The sequence below is a fragment of the Caretta caretta genome, chromosome 6, assembly GCF_965140235.1.
Source record: "Caretta caretta isolate rCarCar2 chromosome 6, rCarCar1.hap1, whole genome shotgun sequence".
In the NCBI taxonomy this organism is placed as follows: domain Eukaryota; kingdom Metazoa; phylum Chordata; order Testudines; family Cheloniidae; genus Caretta; species Caretta caretta.
In genome coordinates this window covers 9,548,085-9,575,030 of record NC_134211.1, presented here as the reverse complement: position 1 = coordinate 9,575,030, position 26,946 = coordinate 9,548,085, and the positions used below count along the sequence as shown (strand labels likewise).

Below are 26,946 nucleotides of genomic sequence, written 5' to 3'. Positions count from 1 at the left end.
GTGCTGTGCTTAAAGTGCTGTGTGGCATTTTCCTTCCCTCCTCCACCACCCCTCCTGGGATACCTTGGTAGTCATCCCCCTATTTGTGTGATGAATGAATAACGAATGCATGACTGTGAAGCAGCAATGACTTTATTGGCTCTGCAAGCAATGATTAAAGGGAGGAGGGGAGGGTGGTTAGCTTACAGGGAAGTAGAGTGAACCAAGGGGCGGGGGGGTTCATCAAGGAGAAACAAACAGAACTTTTACACCGTAGCCTGGCCAGTCATGAAACTGTTTTTCAAAGCTTCTCTGATGCGTACCGCGCCCTCCTGTGCTCTTCTAACCGCCCTGGTGTCTGGCTGCGCGTAACCAGCAGCCAGGCGATTTGCCTCAACCTCCCACCCCGCCATAAACGTCTCCCCCTTACTCTCACAGATATTGTGGAGCACACAGCAAGCAGTAATAACAGTGGGAATATTGGTTTCGCTGAGGTCTAAGCGAGTCAATAAACTGCGCCAGCGCGCCTTTAAACGTCCAAATGCACATTCTACCACCATTCTGCACTTGCTCAGCCTGTAGTTGAACAGCTCCTGACCACTGTCCAGGCTGCCTGTGTACGGCTTCATGAGCCATGGCATTAAGGGGTAGGCTGGGTCCCCAAGGATACATATAGGCATTTCAACATCCCCAACAGTTATTTTCTGGTCTGGGAATAAAGTCCCTTCCTGCAGCTTTTGAAACAGACCAGAGTTCCTGAAGATGCGAGCATCATGCACCTTTCCCGGCCATCCCACGTTGATGTTGGTGAAACGTCCCTTGTGATCCACCAGAGCTTGCAGCACTATCGAAAAGTACCCCTTGCGGTTTATGTACTCGGCGGCTTGGTGCTCCGGTGCCAAGATAGGGATATGGGTTCCATCTATAGCCCCACCACAGTTAGGGAATCCCATTGCAGCAAAGCCATCCACTATGACCTGCACATTTCCCAGGGTCACTACCCTTGATATCAGCAGATCTTTGATTGCGTGGGCTACTTGCATCACAGCAGCCCCCACAGTAGATTTGCCCACTCCAAATTGATTCCCAACTGACCGGTAGCTGTCTGGCGTTGCAAGCTTCCACAGGGCTATCGCCACTCGCTTCTCAACTGTGAGGGCTGCTCTCATCTTGGTATTCATGCGCTTCAGGACAGGGGAAAGCAAGTCACAAAGTTCCATGAAAGTGCCCTTACGCATGCGAAAGTTTCGTAGCCACTGGGAATCGTCCCAGACCTGCAACACTATGCGGTCCCACCAGTCTGTGCTTGTTTCCCGAGCCCAGAATCGGCGTTCCACAGCATGAACCTGCCCCATTAGCACCATGATGCATGCATTGGCAGGGCCCATGCTTTCAGAGAAATCTGTGTCCATGTCCTGATCACTCACGGGACCGCGCTGACGTCGCCTCCTCGCCCGGTATCGCGTTGCCAGGTTCTGGTGCTGCATATACTGCTGAATAATGCGTGTGGTGGTTAATGTGCTCCTAATTGCCAAAGTGAGCTGAGCGGGCTCCATGCTTGCCGTGGTATGGCGTCCGCACAGAAAAAAGGCGCGGAACGATTGTCTGCCGTTGCTCTGACGGAGGGAGGGGCGACTGACGACACGGCTTACAGGGTTGGCTTCAGGGAGCTAAAATCAACAAAGGGGGTGCCTGTACATCAAGGAGTATTTCAGGCAGGACTGCACGGAGGGTTCCAATAAGAAATGGTGCACCTAAGTTATCGTTGTTATTGGAACAAGGAGGTTAGCCTGGCCTCTGATTGATACATGGCTAGATTTACCTCGCTGCACCTTCTCTGTGAGTGACTGCAGTGTGACCTAGAGGAATGAGTCCCCTAGACAGGGGAGGAGGCAAATGAGTACAAAACAAATCTGGTCTATTTCTTGTTTTGACCCACTCCATCTATCTTTTACATCTTTGGCTGGCAGCAGACGGTGCAGAAGGACTGCATGCCATCCACATCTCATGGCTGCTTGGCAGAAGATGGTACAGTACGCCTGCTAGCCATCCCCATCTCTTGCCTGCCTGGCAGAAGATGGTGCAATACGACTGCTAGCAATCCTCATCTCTTGCCTGCCTGGCAGAAGATGGTACAGTACGACTGCTAGCAGTCCGTATCGCCTGCCTGCTCACCATAAGATGGTTCAATAGGACTGACTGCAGGACTAAAGAGAATGACCTGGTCAAGTCACTCCAAATTTAGTCCCTGCGCCCATGTCTGCCCAGGCGCTCCCAGCCGACGCGGCCAGGAGCACCTCGGACACGATGAGGACGACTACCAGTCGTATTGCACCGTCTGCTGCCAGAAGGCAAGGGGTTGCTGCTACTGTGCAGCAAAGCCGTACCGCGTCTGCCAGCACCCAGGAGACATAGGGTGACGGTTACCTGAGCGGGCTCCATGCTTGCTGTGGTATGGCGTCTGCACAGGTAACTCAGGAAAAAAGGCGCGAAATGATTGTCTGCCCTTGCTTTCACGGAGGGAGGGAGGGAACGGGGGCCTGACGACACGTACCCAGAACCACCCGCGACAATGTTTTAGCCCCATCAGAGCGCTCCATTGTGACTGCTCTGGACAGCACTCTCAGATGCCCGATTGTTTGCCATTGCTCTGACGCTGGGAGGGGCGCTTACAGGGTTGGCTTCAGGGAGCTAAAATCAACAAAGGGGGTGGCTTTACATCAAGGAGTATTTCAGGCAGGACTTCACAGAGGGTTCCAATAAGAAATGGTGCACCTAAGTTATTGTCCTTATTGGAGCAAGAAGGTTAGCCTGGCCTCTGATTGATACATGGCTAGATTTACCTCGCTGCACCTTGACTGCAGTGTGATCTAGAAGAATGAGTCCCCTAGACAGGGGAGGGGGGGGAAGCAAATGAGTACAAAACAAATCTGGTCTATTTCTTGTTTTGACCCACTCCATCTATCTTTTACATCTTTGGCTGGCAGCAGACGGACTGCATGCCATCCACATCTCATGACTGCTCGGCAGAAGATGGTACAGCACGACTGCTAGCAGTCCGTATCGCCTGCCCGCTCACCATAAGACGGTTCAATAGGACTGACTGCAGGACTAAAGAGAATGACCTGGTCAAGTCACTCCAAATTTAGTCCCTGTGCCCATGTCTGCCCAGGCGCTCCTGATCGACCTCACAGAGGCGACCAGGAGCACCTCAGACATGACGATGACGGCTACCAGTCGTACTGTACCGTCTGCTGCCACAAGGCAAGGGGTTGCTGCTACTGTGTAGCAATGCCGTACCGCGTCTGCCAGCACCCAGGAGACATAGGGTGACGGTTACCTGAGCGGGCTCCATGCTTGCCATGGTATGGCGTCTGCACAGGTAACTCAGGAAAAAAGGCGCGAAATGATTGTCTGCCCTTGCTTTCACGGGGGGAGGGAGGGAACGGGAGGCTGACGATATGTACCCAGAACCACCCGCGACAATGTTTTAGCCCCATCAGGCATTGGGATCTCAACCCAGAATTCCAATGGGCAGCGGAGACTGCGGGAACTGTGGGATAGCTACCCACAGTGCAACGCTCCGGAAGTCGACGCTTGCCTCGGTACTGTGGAAGCGCTCCGCCGAGTTAATGCACTTAATGCACTTAGAGCATTTACTGTGGGGACACACACACTCGAATTTATAAAACCGATTTCTAAAAAACCGACTTCTATAAATTCGACCTTATTCCGTAGTGTAGACATACCCTCAGGCCAGAGAATCTCACCCAGCGATTCCTGCCTCTGAGCCAGAGCTGGAGCGGAGCTTCGAGAGAGACGCCTCATCTCCACTGACAGACTTCCAGTGATGTTTAGGTTTTCAAAAAAGTGTGCCCCCCCCCCCCCCCCGCAACACTTGCTCAGTGCAGCACACTGGCCCCCTCTAGTGGTAACTGGTAGCCATACAGCAGCTGATGGAGCTGCTCCAGACTTGGTTAACAGGGAGGTCTTTTAGCTCAGGTTGGTGAGGCTTGTGCTTTAAGAAGTAGTGGTTACATGCAAACAGCAAAACTGGTACTTTAGAAAAAAAAAGATTTAATGAGGAAAGAAGAAAGTAACAGATTCATGAGAATGGGAAGGAATGCTGTGGATAACTGACCTTAGATTTCAGAGGAACAGCCGTGTTAGTCTGTATTCGCAAAAAGAAAAGGAGTACTTGTGGCACCTTAGAGACTAACCAATTTATTTGAGCATGAGCTTTCGTGAGCCACAGCTCACTTCATCAGATGTGTACCGTGGAAACTGTCAGTTTCCACGGTACACATCTGATGAAGTGAGCTGTGGCTCACGAAAGCTCATGCTCAAATAAATTGGTTAGTCTCTAAGGTGCCACAAGTACTCCTTTTCTTTTTGACCTTAGATTTGGGTTTCTCTGGTGAGTTCCTTGCTGTTGCTATGACTAAACGTTGCTTTGCTGATAAATAAAATTATGAGTTGTTTTTGCTAATGCTAGGAGAATAGTTAGCCCACTTGGGGTAACTAGAAGTTATGTGCTTTGTTTGAATAATCTATAAAAAGATAAGTAAGAGTATGTAATGTAGATGAGTTCAGAGAAGTTTTTCTACAAGCAAGAAGCTAACATCTTACTCCCCAGCAGCTAGGAGGAAGGCTGATCACCTGAAACCTGCTGTTACCACTCAAAATCATCTCAGACTTTGGGTAACTATATCTGGGGTGCTCTAGACTATTGCTATTGCATATGTGCTTAAAACTCAATGAAGAAGGAGCTTTGGTTGAAAGCACTCTTTTTTGTACCACTGTGATCGGGTCTGCTTACCCCCACACTAGCCCAGACAGGGTTAAGCCCATATTATTGACAGCAGAAGTCCTGCCTCCCAGGTGGGACTGGGCATGCTCCAAATGCTATAGCAGTATAAAGGGAGGAAGCTCAGCTCATTCTGGGCAGGTGGCCATAGGGGAAGGATCAGTCTTGGAAGCACCTGTGGTGGACTAGCTACAGCCCCTGCACATGCCAGGGACCAGAGCCTTGCTGGACCTGCTTGAACCCCTGCAATCAGAGAAGCTGGCAGCAGCAACTTGCACAGCAGACCATGGAGGAGCTGTAGCCTCATGGGGAACCTTCATGTTGATATTGGTAGGAAGTGACCCAGGGAGGGTGTCGGAGTGGTACCTCCCACCTGAGAACACTCAGCATGTTTTGGTAGGACCTCTTGCCACCCCTGCTGAGCCAGTGGCAAATTACTTGGCCACTGTTAGGGCCCTGGGCTGGGGCATGGTGGAGTCAGGTGGACCTGGGCCCCCCTACTGGGGCCACCATGTTCATAGAATATCAGGGTTGGAAGGGACCTCAGGAGGTCATCTAGTCCAAACCCCTGCTCAAAGCAGGACCAATCCCCAACTAAATCATCCCATCCAGGGCTTTGTCAAGCCTGACCTTAAACACTACTAAGGAAGGAGATTCCACCACCTCCCTAGGTAACACTGTGTGAGTGACCCCCTCCTGTGGGACTCCTCCTCCATGCTTCCCTAACCCCAGGGGACATTGCTTGTGTTTCAGGCCTCAGACCCTGACCCAATCGTCTGAGAAGCCTGGGGGTGGACTTGTAGGTGGTGCCCCTCCACCCTTAACACCTGTCGGTGCGAGGAGGTGGACACGCACCGCCAAAACCACTCATTTATCAACCAGTGGCACTGAGACATCCCTCCCCCTGCACTTGATTGAAATCGCCTAGAGAGAAAATTGTAAATTACTACAGATTCAGGCTCAGATAATCCCAGGTAACAGATTTTGTGAGCTAGCCAGGAGTAGTTTGTTGCAATAGGGACTAGAAGATGGAGGGAACAGGGTCGCAACCTGTAATTCCCATGTTGTAGTCTGCAAGGCAGTTTACAGGTGTAGTCTATTATGGGGACTTAGGCTGGTAGCCTGGTTGAGGGAGAAAATATGACAGACATAAAGAGAACATCTGAAAAAATGAAAAGGTTGGAAATAGTTTTGGGTAACAGCTTGACAGAATATGGTAATGGCCCCTGGCAGCGTGGAGCCTTCACCAGTCTCAGGGCATTCCCTCAGCTCTGTAAGCAGTGGGAAACCTGAGTCAGCATGGAGAGAGCTCCAAATGTTAAGGTGAAGAAACGGGCCACATTGCAGGGTTTGTTGTATGGTAGCAATGGCATTAGATAAAGAGCGAGATAAGTTAAAGGCAAGAGTGAACGAGTTAGAGACAGATAAAGTTGAGAGAAAAAGAAGCAACTTGCCTAAAGGCAGAGTCAGACATGCTCAGGGCTATGACCCTGACTCAGGCAGCACAGATAGTGGCAATGAGGAAGCAAGTGTGTGACAGTGAGAGAGAGGGGCTGGAGCTGGGGCAGTTGCCCCACACAGGCCTGGAAGGGGTTAATAGCAGCCCTTGAAGAGGCTATGCAGAAAATGGCCAATCAGGGCCAGGCTGGGCCCTATAAGAAGGCTGCAGAGCTGAGAGGAGCTCAGTCTCTCCTGGGAGCTGGAGGGAAAAGGACAGACTATCTAGAGAGATTTCAGAGTAGCAGCCGTGTTAGTCTGTATTTGCAAAAAGAAAAGGCGTACTTTTGGCACCTTAGAGACTAACCAATTTATTTGAGCATAAGCTTTCGTGAGCTACAGCTCACTTCGTCGGATGCATTCAATGGAAAATGCAGTGGGGAGGTTTATATACACAGAACATGAAAAATCGGGTGTTATCATACACACTGTAAGGAGAGTGATCACTTAAGATGAGCTATTACCAGCAGGAGAGTGGGGTGGGGGGAAGAAAACCTTTTGTAGTGATAATCAAGGTGGGCCATTTCCAGCAGTTAACAAGAACATCTGAGGAACAGTGCGGAGGGGGGTGGAGGAGAATAAACATGGGGAAATAGTTTTACTTTGTGTAATGACTCATCCACTCCCAGTCTCTATTCAAGCTTAAGTTAATTGTATCCAGTTTTCAAATTAATTCCAATTCAGCAGTCTCTCGTTGAAGTCTGTTTTTGAAGTCTTTTTGTTGTAATATTGTGACATTGGTAGATGTGCAGGTGAACGAGCCTCTGATAGTGTGGCTGATGTGATTAGGCCCTATGATTGTGTCCCCTGAATAGATATATGGACACAGCTGGCAACGGGCTTTGTTGCAAGGATAGGTTCCTGGGTTAGTGGTTCTGTTGTGTGGTATGTGGTTGCTGGTGAGTATTTGCTTCAGGTTGGGGGGCCGTCTGTAGGCAAGGACTGGCCTGTCTCACAAGATTTGTGAGAGTGATGGGTCATCCTTCAGGATAGGTTGTAGATCCTTGATGATGCGTTGGAGAGGTTTTAGTTGGGGGCTGAAGGTGACGGCTAGTGGCGTTCTGTTATTTTCTTTGTTGGGCCTGTCCTGTAGTAGGTGATTTCTGGGTACTCTTCTGGCTCTGCATCGGATGAAGTGAGCTGTAGCTCACAAAAGCTTATGCTCAAATAAATTGGTTAGTCTCTAAGGTGCCGCAAGTACTCCTTTTTCTTCTGGTTCTGTCAGCCACGCTATCAGAGGCTTGTTCACCTGCACATCTACCAATGTGATATATGCCATCATGTGCAGCAATGCCCCTCTGCCATGTACATTGGTCAAACTGGACAGTCTCTACGTAAAAGAATAAATGGACACAAATCAGATGTCAAGAACTATAACATTCATAAACCAGTTGGAGAACACTTCAATCTCCCTGGTCACTCGATCTCTGACCTAAAAGTCACAATATTACAACAAAAATTTCAAAAACAGACTGCTGAATTGGAATTAATTTGCAAACTGGATACAATTAACTTAAGCTTGAATAGAGACTGGGAGTGGATGAGTCATTACACAAAGTAAAACTATTTCCCCATGTTTATTCCCCGCGCCCCCCCCCCCCCCCGGTTCCTCAGACGTTCTTGTTAACTGCTGGAAATGGCCCACCTTGATTATCACTACAAAAGGTTTTCTTCCCCTCACCCCCACCGCTCTCCTGCTGGTAATAGCTCATCTTAAGTGATCACTCTCCTTACAGTGTGTATGATAACATCCATTTTTTTCATGTTCTGTGTGTATATAAATATTCTCACTGTATTTTCCACTGAATGCATCCGATGAAGTGAGCTGTAGCTCGTGAAAGCTTATGCTCAAATTGGTTAGCCTCTAAGGTGCCACAAGTCCTCCTTTTCTTTTTACCTAGAGAGAGTAGCACCTCAGACAGAGCAGTGCTGGGCAGGCTCAGGGGAGCAGAAGTGAGGGAGCTCCTGCCAGACTGAGGTCACTGACTCAAAGGACTGAGGAGGCAGTAAGAGGCTGCCATTCGAGGGTCCCTGGGCTGGGCCCCAGATTAGTGGGTGGGCCTGCCCACCCCCTTTGCACCACTAGCTGCTGGAGAGAGTGGCCAAGCAAAGGACTGCGGCTTGCCCCTGAGCGAGGGCCTAGGCTTGGGACTGCAGTTCACTGTGGCATGGGGCCAGACTGAAGATTGCCGGTTCCCCCGGAAGTAGGGAGAATGGAGTTGGGGGCACAGCCGGAGGGCCATCCTGTGAAGAGGACGCTGCAAGCCAGGGAGCAACATGGGTCCCAGATGAGGAGCAGGAGCAACAATGGTGCGACACCACCAGAAGGTGCTAATTCCCAAAGTGACCAGCGGGAGGCACCATGGGGTGAGTCCCAACCTTGCTACGGTTGTACTGCGGAGATCAGGTTGGTTAAGGTTAGAAATTCTCACAGCAGAGAGAGCCCATTGCCTCGGGAGAATTGAAGTAGGTTCCAATGAACTGTTAGGGTTGTTTTTTGTGTGCATTTATTTGGAGGCCTAACTTAGTAAAGAGAGCTACTGTCTGTTCAGTGGAGACTAATGCTGCTTGCTGTGTTGGTGCTTTCAGCAGGCAGTCATCCAAGTACAGGAATTTCACACCCCTGAGCCAGCAAGTTAGAGCACTTTAACTTGCTAGTGTAGACCTGGCCTAGGAGCTGGGCTAAGCTAAACAGAAATAAGCCAGTCTTAACCCTGTGAGAGTACTCTCATTTCAGTGTTTCACTAGTTTAACAAAATCAGTATAATTAAGCCAGTGGAAGTTTGAGAGCAGACTTGGCCTGAAATCACTATTAATATCAATTTAGTTAAATTACTGCAAAAGGCCATGTGGACATCACATAATATATCCCATTCATGGAAACCTGGTTTGTTTTGGTTCAGCTTAAACATTTTTCCCAACTGGCTTAAGCTGAATTGATATAAGAACTTAAGAATGGCCATACTGCGTCAGACCAAAGGTCCATCTAGCCCATTATCCTGTCTTCTGACAGTAGCCAGGGCCAGGTGCCCCAGAGGGAATGAACAGAACAGGTCATCATCAAGTGATCCATTCCCCTGTCGCCCATTCCCAGCTTCTGGCAAACAGAGGCTAGGGACACCATCCCTGCCCATCCTGGCTGATAGCCATTGATGGACCTATTCTCCATGAATTTATCTAGTTCTTTTTTGAACCCTAAAACAAATCTCTCAGTGGAAGAGCTCAGCCTTAAACTGAGTTAAATTAAACTGGTCCAGTTTCTTTGTGCAGGTTTTATGTGCCCCACCAGCAGCATGGATTGAAGCTGTGATTATTTAGAACTAACAGCAGGAGCTGTTCCTACCTGAGCTCTCTACTAGTAAAAGGCAGGAGCAGGCTCCTTCACCTACCTGGTTCCCCCATTGGCAGGAGAGGGAGGAGGGAGACAGATGGCGACAGTATGTAAGGGTGCATTATTTTGAGAAGACTTAAAGTAGAACTGAGATTTTTGATAAATTGTTTGCTTTTTTTCATTGATAAAGGCAGATTCATTGAACCAAGAATGGGGTTGGGTTCAAAAAATTTCCTGGCTCAAAAAAAGCTGAGGAAAAATGTTTCAAGATTGTCAAACCATTGTTTTGAGACTTTCTAAATGAAAATTGTTTTCTGGTGCAAATGACTTTCAGTTTCAGAATTGAAGCTGATTAGACTGAAAGCAAAAGGTTACAGCTTTGAAATATTTCATTTTTTTTTCCTATCAATGTTTCAACTGATCCAAAATGGAAAAACAAAGTTAAGTTTGAATATTTGGGGGATTTTGTTTTCTTGACCTGATTCAAGATGGGGGTGGAAAATTTTATCTTTTGAAAATATTCATAGAATGGAGAAATACTATTAAACTTCCTATGCCAATTGATTTCACTAGAAAGAAAACTTTCTCCCAAAGGTGCATGCATGCACATGCCCCCACACCGCTCTCGCGCACACACCCCTCCCTTTCAGTCTTCAAACCTGGTAGTAACTAGAAGAATTTGACATTTTCTTGTTCCATTGTTTATTGAGAGGCACAGGGAAATGTCTGCACTGAAGCAAGGCAGGAAACTATAGCTGCAAATATTTTTTTCTAACACCTAATTTTCACGTAGCTGCAAAGTACTGAGCAGAGACTGAAACTGTAAGGCCAGACGGGACCACTCTGATCACGTAGTCTGTGATACAGCATATGCCATGACACTGCCCGAAAGAACTGGGGATGATTCCATCTGCTAAAGCACAAGTAAAGAGCTAGAAAATAATGGAGAGCAATTTGGACCAAGTCTGAGAATCCCTGGTTGAGAATTATCAGACTTTTAAAAATTAGGGGCCTAATGCCCTATTATCCATGGGGAATTCTCCTCCTCTGCTTTTCACCTTGTGTCATTCTTGCACCAAGAGAGGGCACCGCGGCTGCAAAGGACCTTTCTGATTTGGTGGCACTTTACACGTGCTTTGCTCAGGCGCAAATGACAGCAGGAGTAGCCAGGCTGAGAACCAGCCTTGCTGACTCCAGTGCAAGGCCTGGCCTACACTTGGAAGTTGTGCTGGTCTAACCATGTCAGTGAGGAGTGTGATCATTTTACCAAAATAGCTATATTTAGGCTGGGGTCAATTACACAAGTACAATAGCATCTGGCTCTTTTCATCTGCAGATGCCACAGCACTTTATGAAACCAATCCGTATCATTTCCCCCACTTTACTGAACAGAACATAGGTCTCCTGAGTCCCACTCCCTGGCTCTAGTCACTAGGCTTCAGTGCTTCTCCTTATAGTTAAGTGCACTTACAGAGGTATAGCTTATTCCCCTTCTCTATACTGGTATTGTTAAAGCACTACGTGCTGACAAGGCCCAAGTGGCACGAGACTCATGCCCATCATTTGTAGTTCTCGGTGGGTGAAATTCACCCACTTGCAGAGAGCAACACGCAGAGCAACATTAGCATAGCTGGTCATGCCCATAACATCTCCACTCAAATGCCCAGGCCAAGGCACCACTTCAATCCGATTGAAGGCCTATTTTGATTCAAGTGATGCATTGGCCTGGTGATTTGAGACTTTAAGAAGAAAGAAACTCTACTTCCTAAATCTCTGTGGATTACAGCAGGCTGGGTGCAGTAATTGGTTTTGGTATCCACAGGAAACAATTCACGGACCCATTCACTCTTGGCTGTAGGAGCGGGCGTATGTTTTGTTGATTAGCACGGCAGTTTTCCACACTGAAATGACCTTCTTCAGCTGAAGGTCCGGGCTCACGGCGCTGGTCAGATTCATAATGTAATCTTCTTCTTTTCCCTCTTTTTCTAAATATTCTTGAAAGGTCTCCACTATCCTGTTCATAAAAGAGAACAAGATTGTAAATGTTCAGGACACTGGTTTGGAAAGGCTAAGTGCCAAGTCTGACAGACACACCCAGTTTCTTGAGTTCCCTTTTAACACTGTTGGTCACTTCAGATGGTATAAAGTGGGGTATTTTTCTGCAGCAAGTTTTGACTTTCTGTTGAAAAATGAACACCCCCCCCCCCAACCTGAAAATAAGTTGCTGAAAACCAAACAAAGTAAACATTTTCAGCTCAACACTACTGAAAAGTGAAATGTTGATGGCTCAAATGAAAAATGTCTCAATTTTTGGTTTTCTGAACCAAATTTTTTTGAGGCAGGCAGATGCTTCCTGAGAATTTACATTTAGTCCAAAACAATTTTTCATTCAAAAAAGCCCTACATGTAAAGTTTCTAAAGCCTCAATTAGTGAATATTCAAGAGCTGTCAGACAAGAGGTAATGTTTCCTTCCATCAATTTTTAAGCAAAACAGTGTGCTCTTAAACAGCAGTGGGTGAAATTATCCAGTACTGGAGATAATTCTGGGGAAGAAAACAAGGCATTAAAGGGTCATAAGGAATAGATTCCAAAACTCCAGCCCTTACCTAAAGAATGAGATTTAATATCCCTGCTGGAATTTTTATCAACAGATGTTCTTATTATCCATAGACATGCCTAATCCATTCTTAAGTCTTACAAAATTCTCAGCCTCAATGACTTCATGTGGCAGTGAGTTCCACAAGCCATGTAAAAAACTACTCCCTATGAATTTCCTACCTTTCAATTCCATTGAACATCCCTTTGTTCTTGTGTTATGGGAGTGGAAGAACAGATGCTTCCTGATCTTCCTTCTCTAGACCAGTCAGTATTTTATAGACCATTATTCAATCTCCTCTATTCCTAGGTAACATCCTCAATCTGTTCAGTCTCTCTTCATAGTAGTTTCTCCACAAACCTGATCATTCTCATTGCCCTTCTCTAAGCCCCTCCAGTTCTGCAGTATGGAAAGTCTGAGAATCTCTAGCCTAGCAGGTTATCCAATTCTAAAGACTTGGAGGTCAAGGGAAAATGACCTTTTATACGTGATATGATTTGACCGTTCCCTTTTAATACAGCATACGAGTAATATACAGGCAATTTTAAGAGGCTGGGTTTCTTCCCCTTGATCTTTTAACCTGCATTTAAAAAAACAACCAAACAACCACCAAACATACCCACAAAGGCTCTTAAATCAATAGGGAATCATATCTAAAGTGGTTTGTGCCTGCTCCAAATGAGGAGAATTTTTTTTTTTTACTTTTAATCTGGATCTAAATGTTCGTGCAGAGGCCCTTCCCATATTAACAGACGAGAGAAATATGTTACCCCCAACTGTTTTTGTAGCTTTCCAATGTCACTGTGATCATTTCGTGCAGCTCAATGATAAAGAACTCAATATTGACAGTGGATAGCGCAGTTGTCAGCTCCTCCCTCTCCTGGGCAGCCAGCTCGTCATGGAAGCCCTTGTCTATCAGGAAGAAGGGATTCTGAAATGAGAAGCACAGTGTCAGTGGGGGCAAGTGCAGAGGTGCTGCAGGAGTGGCTGGATGCCCCATGCACAGAGCAGTTGAGGATGTACCTAATGGAAGAGTCTCCTCATTTGGCTCAGAGCAGGTGTAGCCTGGTGACTCTCTTGCTTCTACCCTATGCATAGGGGGTGCTCCTGTGGTGGGATGGAGCAGGTGGCTCTGCACATGACCTCAGGCCAGTGCTGCAGTCCCTGTAGCCAGCAAAACTTTCATAGCTTTTATTGACTAATGTCTGTCCATCCATCTCACATAATCAATATTGATACCACAATGCATTAAACACACAATATCAATAGAACATTATATTGTAGATAAATTTCTAGCAATTGCCTGAATTGTCTGTCTTTTTATAATCCTGTTCTCTTGTGCTAAGTATCCCATAACACTTTGCAAAACTGAAGTCAGCTTTGGCATTAGAAAATAAGAAACTTGCCAAACACAAAATACATTAATGTTGTGCCCAGTACAAGCTGGACCAGTACCTGGAACACTAGTATCCAAAACAAAGTAAGGGAAGACACAGAACAACGAGTTAAGGAACTGACACAAGCTGATGGGCTGGATTTTTGTGACGTATAAAGCATTTTGTAACTTGTTAACCATCCTATAAATACTATTTGCTGAAATATGTAACTGGGAGCACACCTTCTGTGTAAAGTGAATTGAACAGCAGCACAAGACAGCTTCACGGAAACGGCTATATTACAAAGCCTTTCTTCCAGTACTATGCTATTATTGTCAGTGTTGTTGTAGCCATGTTGGTCCCAGGATATTAAAGAGATGAGTGGGTGAGGTATTCTCACTGGAACAACGTATGTTGCTCAAAGAGAGACACTTCTGAGATGCACTGAGCTCTTCTTCAGGTCAGGGAAAGACCAACAGACATCTCTCTCTACTCTTCCTGACTTTTAGCAATAAACCCGACTGATCTCTTGAATATACTTCATAACAAACCAAGATGTGGACAAACAATTGTCTATGCAATTTATCAACAGTATTAAGGCCATCAGGTCCCATCCAGCCCAGCCTCCTGCCAAATCCGGGCCAGAGAATCTCCCCCAGAGATTCCTGCCTCTGGCACAATAACTCCTGGATGAGCTAGAGTGCAACTTTGAGAAAGGGACGTCGCACCTAGATTTACAGACTCCAAGTGATGGAGCCTGACAGCAGCAGAGGAGGGACTGCACAGCAAGTGAGCAGAGAACGTTGGTCATAACTAGAGCAGGTGGGGAAATGTTGGGATATTTTCCTGCACAAAAGTTTGACTTTTAATCAGAAAACAAAACAATAACTAAAACAATTGTATCTGTGGCTTGCAGCATGACATTTGACAGTGGGATGGCCCTTGGGCCAGGCAGGTGCCATTTGCTGTGATCAAGAAACTCTGTTCAGATCTGGTGGAGTTACAAGCAATTGAAAATCACCACCCATTTCACAGTGCAGCTGGCTTTCAGAAATATGTCCAAAAGAGGAATAGGTTTTCAGCTGGAAAGTTTTCATGTTTTCTTTTTGCAGCAAAGTCAAAATTTTCTGTGGAAAAACTTCAATTTGTCAAAAACCCAATTTTCTGATTTAAAAACAATTGCACTGAAAGTTTTCAGCCTTATCACAGCCCCATCCCAGGCACTCACTGGGGTGGGTTCCTCCATTACCTGGTTCATTTGTACAAGTAGCACTGATCTCTTTGCTGACAGGATCTGCCACAGAGACAGGATGTGCTTCAGCCGGGTTTGTGGGACAACCTGGAATGAAACAACACAGACAGGGTTTATCCAGACCTTGGTACCCAGAAAGCCTTTACACTGTTACTTAAATCCTCATCACAGAAGTGAATACATTCCATATTCATTTCACAGTTGCCTTGCTTCTGCCAAAGTTTTAAAGAATGTCAAGCCACTGAGCTGCTGGGAGTCACTGGCTAAGTACCTGGAACCAGAGTTTGCTGATATGTGAAACCAGCTTTTGACAGCCTTTTGTAGGCACAAAGAATATTTTCTTTGTTTTCAGTTTATTCAACTAGTTCAGTTCAATGAACTATTCATTGAGTAGAATGGTCAAGCTCTGGTTTGAAAATCTGGGATCCTCCTGGTACCTGGTAGGCATTTTCAGAGACTGTGCCCATGCGGATTATTAATTAGTATTATTTATTTGTATTGCAGTAGCGTCTAGAAGCACCAGTCACCATGTGCTGGGATGTAACAAATAGACAATGCATGTCTCCAAATGAATACAGGGTAATCTTTTCAGAAGCATCTAAGTGAGTTAGGAGCAATGTTCCTTCTAATTATTTACATCTATGTGTGGAATGAATTTTATCAAAAGTGACTTGGGGGCTGTGGAGGAGCTGAAGAACCTGGGGAGGTAGGAGTTGGGTGAGCTGAATTCCTGCAGAATGTTTCAATTTAATCAAGTCGGCATTTTCTGACAGAAAACTTGACTATACTGTACTACACTCTACTATAGAATCTATATTGTAGGGTTGGTCAGAGAATGGGTTTTTTCCACAGAATATTTCAATGAAATGTTTTGTGGAAAATTTTCAACCTGAACAAAATGATGCTTTTGTTTTTTTTTCAGAGCAAAGTTTTCCATTTTTGGGATGAAACTCAAGTTTTTTCATTTCTTTTAATGGAAAATTTCAATTTTCCATGGAAAGCAGCAACAACAAAAATCCTTTAGTCAAAATCCCAAATTCCTCTCAAAGAACAGTTTTGAAAGAAACCTTACTCTTTCTACTATAGAGTCTGTATATAGCATGAAAACACAAAATATTTATTATAAAGAGCTTCATTTTCATTGCTGTGAATTCAAACCAAAGTTAATCTCTTACCGGTAAATCTCTGAACTTCTTTGCATTAGCCTCCATCTTCAGGTCATTTCTGACATACTCAGTCAGGAGCCGCTCTGGGTCCCCTCCAGTCACGGCCAGGAACTCCGCAGCCACTTTCAGGGTGGAGAGTGCTCTGGAAATGTCGCTCACTGAACCGGCCTCTTCCATAATGAGTTTCATCTGACTCACGCTCAGTGGTTCCTAAGGATAGCAACAGGAGACAAAAGGAGTCAGGCTCTCTGTAGGATTTCCACATCCAAATCCCCTAAGCAACTTTGAAAAACTCTCAGCTTAAGTGTTTCCACACTGGCCTTATATGATCCACGGGATCTGATGAAGTGAGCTGTAGCTCACGAAAGCTCATGCTCTAATAAATTGGTTAGTCTCTAAGGTGCCACAAGTCCTCCTTTTCTTTATACAATGTGTGAAGAACCTATGAGGAATTTTGATAGAGGTGCCATATATAAGACACATGAATATTAGATAAATAGATTCTAAGGCCAGAAGAAACCACTGTGATGGTCTAGTGAATCTGACCATCTGTGTAACACAAGCCACAGAACTTCCCCAAAATAATTCCTGCGTGAACTACAGCAGCTCTTTCAGAAAAACATCCAATCTTGATTACTAGTGATGGAGAATCCACCATGGCCCCTAGTAAATCATCCCAATGGTTAATTATCCTCACTGTTAAAAATGTATACTTTATTTCCAACGTGAATTTGTCCAGCCACTAGAGCACAGTATACCTTTTGTCTACTAGATTGAAAAGCCTTTATCAAATATTTGTTCCCCATGTAGGTACTTAGACTGATCAAGTCACCTTATTGTTAAGCTGTGCTAATAATGCTGTGTTAATAATGCACAGATACTATTACGTATTTTATCTCATTCTGGTAGTTAAGACCGTAAAGTCAGGTGACTCTAAGCAAACCTCCGACAGATTGCAAGCGCTATACATTTTTTGATTTTGCTATAGAATTCAATTGAGAATTCTTTCCCTGCTTGGAATTCTAGGGGAAGGTGACAAACTATAGAAAGGATATCATTCTCTATGAAACTGGAAAAGTTTGGAGATCAGGTTCTATGGAACCACATTAAAAGATCTTTCATCCTTACTAAATTTTATGGGATTTAGGAGAAAGGTACATGGGTATTCCCAGATGGGATCAACACCAAAGCCCATGTAGCCCAGTCACCTGTCTCTGACAACACCCAGCACCAGATGCTGCAGAGGAAAGTGTAGGAACCCCACAGTATCAGATGGGGGATGATCTGCCTGCCCCCCCCCCCAAGCTAGGTCCCATCTAGTCTCTGAGATTTGGCTCAAACCCTAAAGCAGGAGGTTTACACAATTTTTGTCATCACTAATTATGCTAACTGGGTATTCTTGTGATCTACAGAAATGTCCAATACTTCCTGGAATCTTGCAACTTCTTTGGCTCTGACTTCCTGAGGCAATGAGTTCCACAAGATGATCACATATCATGTAAAAGTATTTTATTGGATCAGTTTTGAATTTCCACCTTTTTAACTTCATTGAATGTGAGAAGGTTACTCACTTGGTGCACTAACTGAGGTTCTTCAAGATGGTTGTCCCTTTGGGTGCTACACTTTAGGTGACTATTGAGCAGTGCTCTCAGTGGAAGGGAGTGGCTTTGGAGTTGCGTTGTGGATGGTGGATAACACCATGAGTACAAAGCGAACATCTGATGCTGACTGTTGTATAGCAGAGTGTTTTGTGAATGGATGGGCTGATCCCCAAGTTTCTGCTCTGCAAATGCCAATAATAGGAACATTGAGAAAAGCTACGGATGCAGAAAGTGTTCTGGTAGAGTGTGTAGATGCCCGTTGGGACTTGTAAATGGAAGTTTTGATAACAAAGGTGGATACATCCTGATATCCACTTAGTTCCTCCCATTGATCATTCTGTTATAACGACAAATCTTGATGAATTTCTAAATGGTTTTGCTCTTTCAATGTAGAAAGCTAGAACTCTGCGAGTGTCCAGTGTGTGAAGTGATGCCTCCCTTCCATCTGCATGTGGTTTTTTGGGGGGAAAAAACAGATAAGTAAATGGGTTGATTCAAATGAAAGAGGGAGGCAACCTTGGTAGGAATTTGGGAGGTGGTCTTAAGGCAACTTTGTCTTTAAAGGAAGTTTGCTATTAAGGCACCCAGTTCTCCCACCCATCTGGCGGACATGATGGTGATGAGGAATGCCAGAGTACCCAGAAGTCACCTACTACAGGACAGGCCCAACAAAGAAAATAACAGAACACCACTAGCCATCAGCTTCAGCCCCCAACTAAAACCTCTCCAACGCATCAAGGATTTACAACCTATCCTGAAGGACGACCCATCACTCTCCCAGATCTTGGGAGACAGGCCAGTCCTTGCTTACAGACAGCCCCCCAACCTGAAGCAAATACTCACCAACAACAACACACCACACCACAGAACCACTAACTCAGGAACCTATCCTTGCAACAAAGCCCGTTGCCAACTGTGCCCACATATCTATTCAGGGGACACCGTCATAGGGCCTAATCACATCAGCCACACTATCAGAGGCTCGTTCACCTGCACATCTACCAGTGTGATATATGCCATCATGTGCAGCAATGCCCCTCTGCCATGTACATTGGTCAAACTGGACAGTCTCTACGTAAAAGAATAAATGGACACAAATCAGACGTCAAGAATTATAACATCCAAAAACCAGTTGGAGAACACTTCAATCTCTCTGGTCACTCGACTACAGACCTAAAAGTGGCAATTCTTCAACAAAGAAACTTCACAAACAGACTCCAACAAGAGACTGCTGAATTGGAATTAGTTTGCAAACTGCATATGATTAACTTAGGCTTGAATAGAGACTGGGAGTGGATGGGTCATTACAGAAAGTAAAACTATTTCCCCCGCTCCCCCCCTTCCCCCCACTGTTCCTCAGACATTCTTGTCAACTGCTGGAAATGGGCCCACCTTGATTATCACTACAAAAGGTTCTCCCCCCCCCCCCCCCCGCTCTCCTGCTGCTAATAGCTCACCTTACCTGATCACCCTTGTTAGTGTGTATGGTAACACCCATTGTTTCATGTTCTCTATGTATATAAATCTCCCAAATGTATTTTCCACTGAATGCATCCGATGAAGTGAGCTGTAGCTCACGAAAGCTTATGCTCAAATAAATTTGTTAGTCTCTAAGGTGCCACAAGTACTCCTTTTTCTTTTGTGAATACAGACTAACACAGCTGCTACTCTGAAACTAATCATTTTTGTTGCCCTCCGCTGGACTCCTTCCAATTTTTCCACATCCTTCTTGTAGTGTGGGGCCCAAAACTGGACACAGTACTCCAGATGAGGCCTCATCAATCCCAAATAGATGGGAATGATCACGTCCTTCGATCTGCTGGCAATGCCCCTACTTATATAGCCCAAAATGCCATTAGCCTTCTTGGCAACAAGGGCACACTGACTCATATCCATCTTCTCGTCCACTGTAACCCCTAGGTCCTTTTCTGCAGAACTGCTGCCTAGCCATTTGGTCCCTAGTCTGTAGCGGTGCATGGGATTCTTCCGTCCTAAGTGCAGGACTCTGCACTTGTCCTTGTTGAACCTAATCAGATTTCTTTTGGCCCAATCCTCTAATTTGTCGAGGTCCTTCTGTATCCTATCCCTACCCTCCAGCATATCTACCACTCCTCCCAGTTTAGTGTCATCTGCAAACTTGCTGAGGGCGCAGTCCATGCCCTCCTCCAGATAATTAATGAAGATATTGAACAAAACTGGCCCCACGACCGACCCTTGGGGCACTCCACTTGATACTGGCTGCCAACTAGACATGAAGCCATTGATCACTACCCATTGAGCCCATGATCTAGCCAGCTTTCTATCCACCTTATAGTCCATTCATCCAGCCCATACTTCTTTAAGTTGCTGGCAAGAATACTGTGGGAGACCGTATCAAAAGCTTTGCTAAAGTCAAGGAATAACACATCCACTGCTTTCCCCTCATCCACAAAGCCAGTTATCTCATCATAGAAGTCAAGTAGGTAGTCAGGCATGACTTGCCCTTGGTGAATCCATGCTGACTGTTCCTGATCACTTTCTTCTCCTCTAAGTGCTTCAGAATGGATTCCTTGAGGAACTGCTCCATGATTTTTCCAGGGACTGAGGTGAGGCTGACTAGCCTGTAGTTCCCTGAATCCTCCTCCTTCCCTTTTTAAAAGATGGCCATTCCATTAGCCTTTTCCCAGTCATCTGGGACCTCCCCCGATCGCCATGAGCTTTCAAAGATAAGGGTCAATGGCTCTGTAATCACATCTACCAACTCCCTTTAGCACCCTTGGATGCAGTGCATCCAGCCCCATGGACTTGTGCTCGTCCAGCTTTTCTAAATAGTCATGAACCACTTCTTTCTCCACAGAGGGCTGGTTACCTCCTCCCCATGCTGTGCTGCCCCATGCAGCAGTGTGGGTGCTGACCTTGTTTGTGAAGACAGAGGCAAAAAAAGCATTGAGTACATTAGCTTTGTCCACTGGACAGAGTGGGGGCTGACCTAGAAGAAATATTCAAGTGGCTCAGTACGAAGCTGGATGAAGTATCCTCGGTACCAAGTAGAGGGGATTCTAGTGTTGAGACTATTAGGTCCACATGTCTCATGAACTGTTGTGGAACTGTGAGCTTCAGTACCCGGGACGGTGTTGCTGGCAGTCCGGGAGTGTGAATTGTAGCCGCCAGTGCCAAGGGTTTTGAGCTGTGTGGCACAAGTACCGCAGGTGGCCCCATTTTGTCAGTCAGTGCCGAAGTTTTTTTGGCTCTCTGGGTGCTCATGTTGAGGGTTTCGTTTTGCTTTGCGAGCCTCCATTCGAGCTTGTCTTCATAGGGTCTTTCACTCTCTGAACTCTCGAAACCGGACAGTCCTGGTGTTTCATGATCCGACACACTCGGTGCCGTCAGTACCAGAGTAGATTTGTTTTCAGTCAGGGATCGCTTTTTCTTAACCAATTCCCAGTGCAGAAAAGTCTGGGAACGCTTTTTGGTTGCCTTTCTTGGGTAAAGGATCCTTTGTGGGCACTGCTGGGACAGAACCTCTGTCAAAGGCTGTCGATGGCAACAGTTGGCCCCAAGGTGTCCTGGACTTGGGGTCTGAGGCTAGCCTGAGGGATTTCTGCATCATAAGGTGTTTAAGTTGGAGATTCCTGGTTTTTCTTGCCCTGGCCATGAGGTTCTGGCAATATGGATACTTTTGAGTAATGTGCATCTCACCGAGACAGCAGACACTCAGTGTGTGCCTGTCAGAAACCGGGATTGACAGTCTACAAGTCAGGCAGCATTTGAAGCCCAGTGATCCAGGCATACCCGAGAGAGTCTGTCCCCCTACAAAAGAAGAGGGTAATAATCCTACTGGAGCTAAACATATCTTTCTACTGAGGGGAATAAAGGTACGTAGGGAAGAAACTTAAAAAATAAAAATAGGTATAAAGGGTAGAATATCTAACTACTGCTTATACTATAAAGCATCTAAAAGCTAATCTTATCTAAGGTAAGAGAGGGTTTTGCTGATCGCTCTGACTCCTGCCAAAGGCAGGAGAAAAGGAACTGAGGGACAGTTAGTCACGCAGTACTATGTAACCATCTGAAGCAGCGCAAGATGGTAACAGTACATGCGCGACCCAACCGGGCACTGCTACCAGAGATCTCCAATTACAAGCGCAGGGCATCAAGACACCTAAAATGGAGCACCCACAGGCACATTCCTAAGAAGAACCACCTCTTGTTCCTGTGTTATGAGACAGGGAGAACACCTTTCTCTAGATCAATCATTGTTGTATCATGGGAATTATTTCAAAATGTGTTTGAGGTTTCATAAATGTTACATCAGTGTAATTCAGGAGTAAAATCCAGGCAGTCAGTGGAGTAAAACTGGTGTACAAGGGAAAAGAAACAGCCCCCCTGACTCCAAGTCGCCAAGGAACTGTACAAAATGTGCTTTTTAGTAGCTAAAGTTAGTCTGATGCTCCACTTGGCTCAGGAGCCTGATCTTGGTGTACTCTACAGCCACTTTGTGCTGCTCTGATGTCTCAAGCTGAGCACCCAAATCCTGGAGGCACCCAGAAATGATTGGATAGTTTAGAGAATGTTGCCCTTAATGGGCGAGTGGACATACTGTAGGTTTGGGATATTTACTCAACCTTCTGACCCTATAGTAGCTATGAAAGCTATTTACAATGGGCAAAAGAGAGAGGATTATCTGAGTTTGGAGCTGGGGAAAACCTAGAGTCGTTATTAATCTTACCTGGCACAATTGTTTAACATTAACTTTCGTGGAGTGCAGAGTCTTCACATTGTTCAGTGTAATGGATGGAGTTGTCTGAAAGTGAAAACATTAGTGATTAATAACTGGTTTATAAAGCACAGCATTGTTCAATACAGAAAAACAACAACCCTGAAGCCCATGCCATGGGTTAGAACATAATTTTCAAAAGCACCTAAGGGATTTAGGAGCCAAAGGTCCATTTTGAAAAGTGGCTTAGGCTCTTAGAACCAGATTTTTAAAGTTGCCTAGTGAGATTTTGAAAAATCATCCATTGAAATCAATGGGAGTTTAGGCTAAAGTGTTCAGGGCAGTCCTATTTTTAAAGATGATTTAATCATTTGGGTGCCTAAATCAGGGGTGACATAAGGCAACTAAAAAGAAAAGGGGCCATGGGCACCAGAACTGTGACCCTGCCCCCTCACACAGACCCTTCCCCCAAGGTCCTGCCTTTGCACCGCACCTTCCTCCTGAGGCCCTGCCCTCGCACCACCCTTCTCCCCAATGCCCTGATACCACTTGCTCCTCTCTGCCCCCTCCCCCCATCACTTACACTTATGGCTGGTAAAAAGAGGAGGGGCTATGGCACCTGTTCTGGTGCCCCTGGCCTAAATCACATGATTCCCATTGAAAAACAAGGCACCTAACCTCATTAGACATTTTTGAAAATTCCACTAGGCCCCTAGATGCCTAAAGACGTGGGTTTTTTTTTTGTTTGTTTTTGTTTGTTTTTAAATCTGGCTCCTAGGAGCTTACGTCTCTCTGAAAGTCTGTGCAATTTAGGCTTCTAAGCAAAGCTCTAAGGGAAATAGTTTTCCTATCTTGCAAGAATTTAAGAGTTCAAAAATTTTTCTCTTCCCAAATCAAGATGGGCACTCAAAATCTTGAAAATTTCAAAGACCGAAAATCTGAAAAAAAATCTTTGGTTTGGGTAAATTGAAATGTTTTGATAATCTCAATGTTTAATTTTGACTTTGACCTTTACTTTTATTTTTAAAATTTAAACTAAAAGAAATAACTAATTTCAAAATATACACCCGTTTCAAACCAGAAATCAAAACATTTTGTTCCAAAAATGTGGAAATGAGATGTTTTATACTGTATTTGCAAAACATTTCTCCAAATTTTCCATTTTTTTAAAGTGAACAATTTGTCAAAATCAGCATGTTCCCACGGGAAGTTTCGGTTTTGATAAATTGGCATTTTCCAAGAACAAAATTGTATCAACAAATTCCCAAACCAGCTCTTCTCCTAAGTCACTTAAGCTCTTTTGAAAATTTTAAAATAAGTCTAAACACAGTGGAGCTGATTTGCCAATGCATTTATTCCCAATTTATACCAGTGTAACCCCACTGAAGTCACTGAATCTCAAAACGTATAAAGCTGGAGTAAGGCCAGAGTGGATCAGGTCTTTCACCTCCCATCACCATTTCCACCTATGCATTTTAATTTGTTTGTGGTTTACACTCATTTTGTTCAGGTGTGAATAACTCCACACAGGTGCCAGGCGGCAGAGCAGCAAGCACTGAGAGTAAAATCCTGGCTGCACTGAAGTCTATGGCAAAGCACCACCTCCATGATTTCATCCTGAACTCACCTGGGCTTTCACAACGGGCTTCCCGCTGATGAATCGGTGAATCACTTGCCTCTGCAGAGTCAGAAAATTATAGTGGGTGGTCTTGGTTCCATCTTCCTCTAGCACATACTGGAAGTTTGACAGCGCCATGGTGATCAAGTCGCTCTCGGTAACACTTAACACAGAGGCGTGCTTCACTTCTTCCGCTGAAACAGACCTGGAGAATAGGGCAGAACAACATGAGGGGTTGTCTTCTTTACTGACAAAGAAATCAGAGCTTGTTCCATCTTAGATGGGCTGTTTAGCCCATCGCTGGGCTTCCAACTCTTGGGAGTCTCGTGACATTAGGGGTTCCAGCTACTGGAGTCATGTGATCACAGGAGAAATGCAGCTTGCATTTAAAAAAGTAAATTTGCCACCATTGTAACTACCAAGAAAAGCTTGAAATCTTGACCCTGGGAGGCAAATAAACACCTACACCTTTATTATTTTTGATCCTTTGGTCCAAGTAGTTAGCTAGCAGTTAGGGGCTTGTGGGATTGTTTCCATTAGGAGGAGAAATGGATGACGGGTCAGGTATTTCTTTGGTGAAACCCTGTTTATTTACAGAATGCACATGAAGTCCTGGTTCCTGAACACAGTAGAAACACACAAGCAGGAGGCAGGTCTTTGGCTCACCATTTCCAAGTCTGGAAGAACTCTGTCTCTGGGCCGTGCTCACCACTGCTTCTCTCATTTTCTGCCGGCTTTTTCCTCCCATCTTTCTGCTTCTCACACATACACACAGTTTGCCAAACAATCCACTAGCTCTTTACATTTGCAGTTAATTTCAGGGAAATCACATGGCTTACTTTCTGATTGGCCTTACCATGTGGCCTAGTGCCCTGGGCAGTGGCTTCTACTGTTTCCATCTATCATTATATACAGGGGTAGTTAATCACTCCTTTCAGTTAGCCAGAAATAAAGGTGCTTTGCAAACTCATCAGCTTTAAGGAAGTCTGTGAGTAACTGTAGATCAAAGACCCACTTGATGGCACCTTTGAGCATAACAATATTTTTAAAAGTATTCATCATCTGGACCCATGGGAAAGAAGCCCCTGAGGAATTCCACCATGATTTCAAGTATCAGGGGGTAGCCTTGTTGTTTTTGTGGATTCAGACTAACATGAAGTCCGGTGGCACCTTAAAGACTAACAGATTTATTTGAGCATAAGCTTTCTGAAGAAGTGCAGTTTTTACCCACAAGTTTATGCCCAAATAAATCTGTTAGCCTTTAAGGTGCCACCAGACTCCTTGTTGTCACCATGATTTCAACAATTTCCCTCCCATCATCAGCCTCAGCCTGGACCAATCCACACAAGCGGTCCATTTCCTGGACACTACTGTGCTAATAAGCGATGGTCACATAAACACCACCCTATACCGGAAACCTACTGACCATTATACTTACCTACATGCCTCCAGCTTTCATCCAGGACACACCACACAGTCCATTGTCTACAGCCAAGCTCTAAGATACAACCACATTTGCTCCAACCCCTCAGACGGAGACAAACACCTACAAGATCTCTATCAAGCATTCTTAAAACTACAGTACCCACCTGCTGAAGTGAAAAAACAGATTGACAGAGCCAGAAGAGTACCTAGAAGTCACCTACTACAGGATAGGCCCAACAAAGGAAATAACAGAACGCCACTAGCCGTCACCTACAGCTCCCAACTAAAACTTCTCCAGCTCATCATCAAAGATCTACAACCTATCCTGAAAGATGATCCCTCACTCTCTCAGATCTTGGGAGACAGACCAGTCCTCGCTTACAGACAGCTCCCCAACCTGAAGCAAATACCAGCAACCACACACCACAGAACAAAAACACTAACCCAGGAACCCATCCTTGCAACAAAGCCCGATGCCAACTCTGTTCACATATCTATTCAAGTGACCTCATCATAGGACCTAATCACATCAGCCACGCCATCAGGGGCTCATTCACCTGCACATCTACCAATGTGATATATGCTATCGTGTGGCGGCAATGCCCCTCTGCCATGTATATTGGCTAAACTGGACAGTCTCTATGCAAAAGAATAAATGGACACAAATCTGACATCAGGAATCATAATATTCAAAAACCAGTAGGAGAACACTTCAACCTCTCTGGTCACTCAGTAACAGACTTAAAGGTAGCAATTTTGCAACAGAAAAGCTTCAAAAACAGACTCCAATGAGAAACTGCTGAACTTGAATTAATATGCAAACTCGATACCATTAACTTAGGCTTGAATAGAGATTGGGAATGGCTGAGCCATTACACAAATTGAATCTATTTCCTTATGTTAAGTATCCTTACACCTTCTTGTCAATTGCCTGAAATGAGCCATCCTGATTATCACTACAAAAGTTTTTTTTCTCCTGCTGATAATAGCTCATCTTAATTAATTAGCCTCTTAGAATTGGTAGGGCAACTTCCACCTTTTCCTGTTCTCTGTATGTATATATATCTTCTTACTATATGTTCCATTCTATGCATCTGATGAAGTGGGCTGTAGCCCATGAAAGCTTATGCTCTAATAAATTTGTTAGTCTCTAAGGTGCCACAAGTACTCCTGTTTTTTTGCGGATACAGACTAACATGGCTGCTACTCTGAAACTTAAAAAATCTTGTGACTTTTGAGGAATCTTGTGATTTCTGGGGGGCAGACTCATATTCTTTTTCATTCTTGGCAGAGCTGCTGACAGTGAGCGAAACACTATGCTCAGTCACATCAGCATAACAGTGCCACAGAAGTCAGTGGAGGAAGAGCCTAAAGCTGCTCTCAACGATGCGCTGCTAGGTTGAAGTTTCACATGCAGAAGCAGTGCTGGCTGGCTGGCTGTGTCACTTGCTGAATGAAAGAAGCCCTTGGTCCTCTCTAAAAATCTGTACACATTGAAAATTATGGGTACTAAAGGACTCTTTAATCTAGCGGTGAACAAAAACCAATGGCTGGAAGCTGAAGCCTGATAAATTCAAACTGGAAATATGGCATCAAATGTT

The 26,946-nt window shown here is 45.1% G+C and overlaps 1 protein-coding gene across 1 annotated transcript in view; it reads right to left on the bottom strand.

Annotated features, from left to right (window-relative positions):
* Positions 1-10,292: 10,292 nt before the first annotated feature.
* Positions 10,293-26,946, bottom strand: part of LOC125637939 (E3 ubiquitin-protein ligase rnf213-alpha) — a 144,942-nt gene continuing 128,288 nt past the window's right edge. Inside the window, exons 58-63 of the mRNA XM_075130130.1 lie at positions 23,930-24,125; positions 22,315-22,389; positions 16,015-16,215; positions 14,837-14,926; positions 12,982-13,142; positions 10,293-11,628 (exon numbers count right to left, since the gene is read on the bottom strand). Coding sequence (XP_074986231.1) covers positions 11,457-11,628; positions 12,982-13,142; positions 14,837-14,926; positions 16,015-16,215; positions 22,315-22,389; positions 23,930-24,125 — 895 coding nt within the window. The 3' untranslated portion in view covers positions 10,293-11,456. The remainder of the gene's footprint in view (positions 11,629-12,981; positions 13,143-14,836; positions 14,927-16,014; positions 16,216-22,314; positions 22,390-23,929; positions 24,126-26,946) is intronic.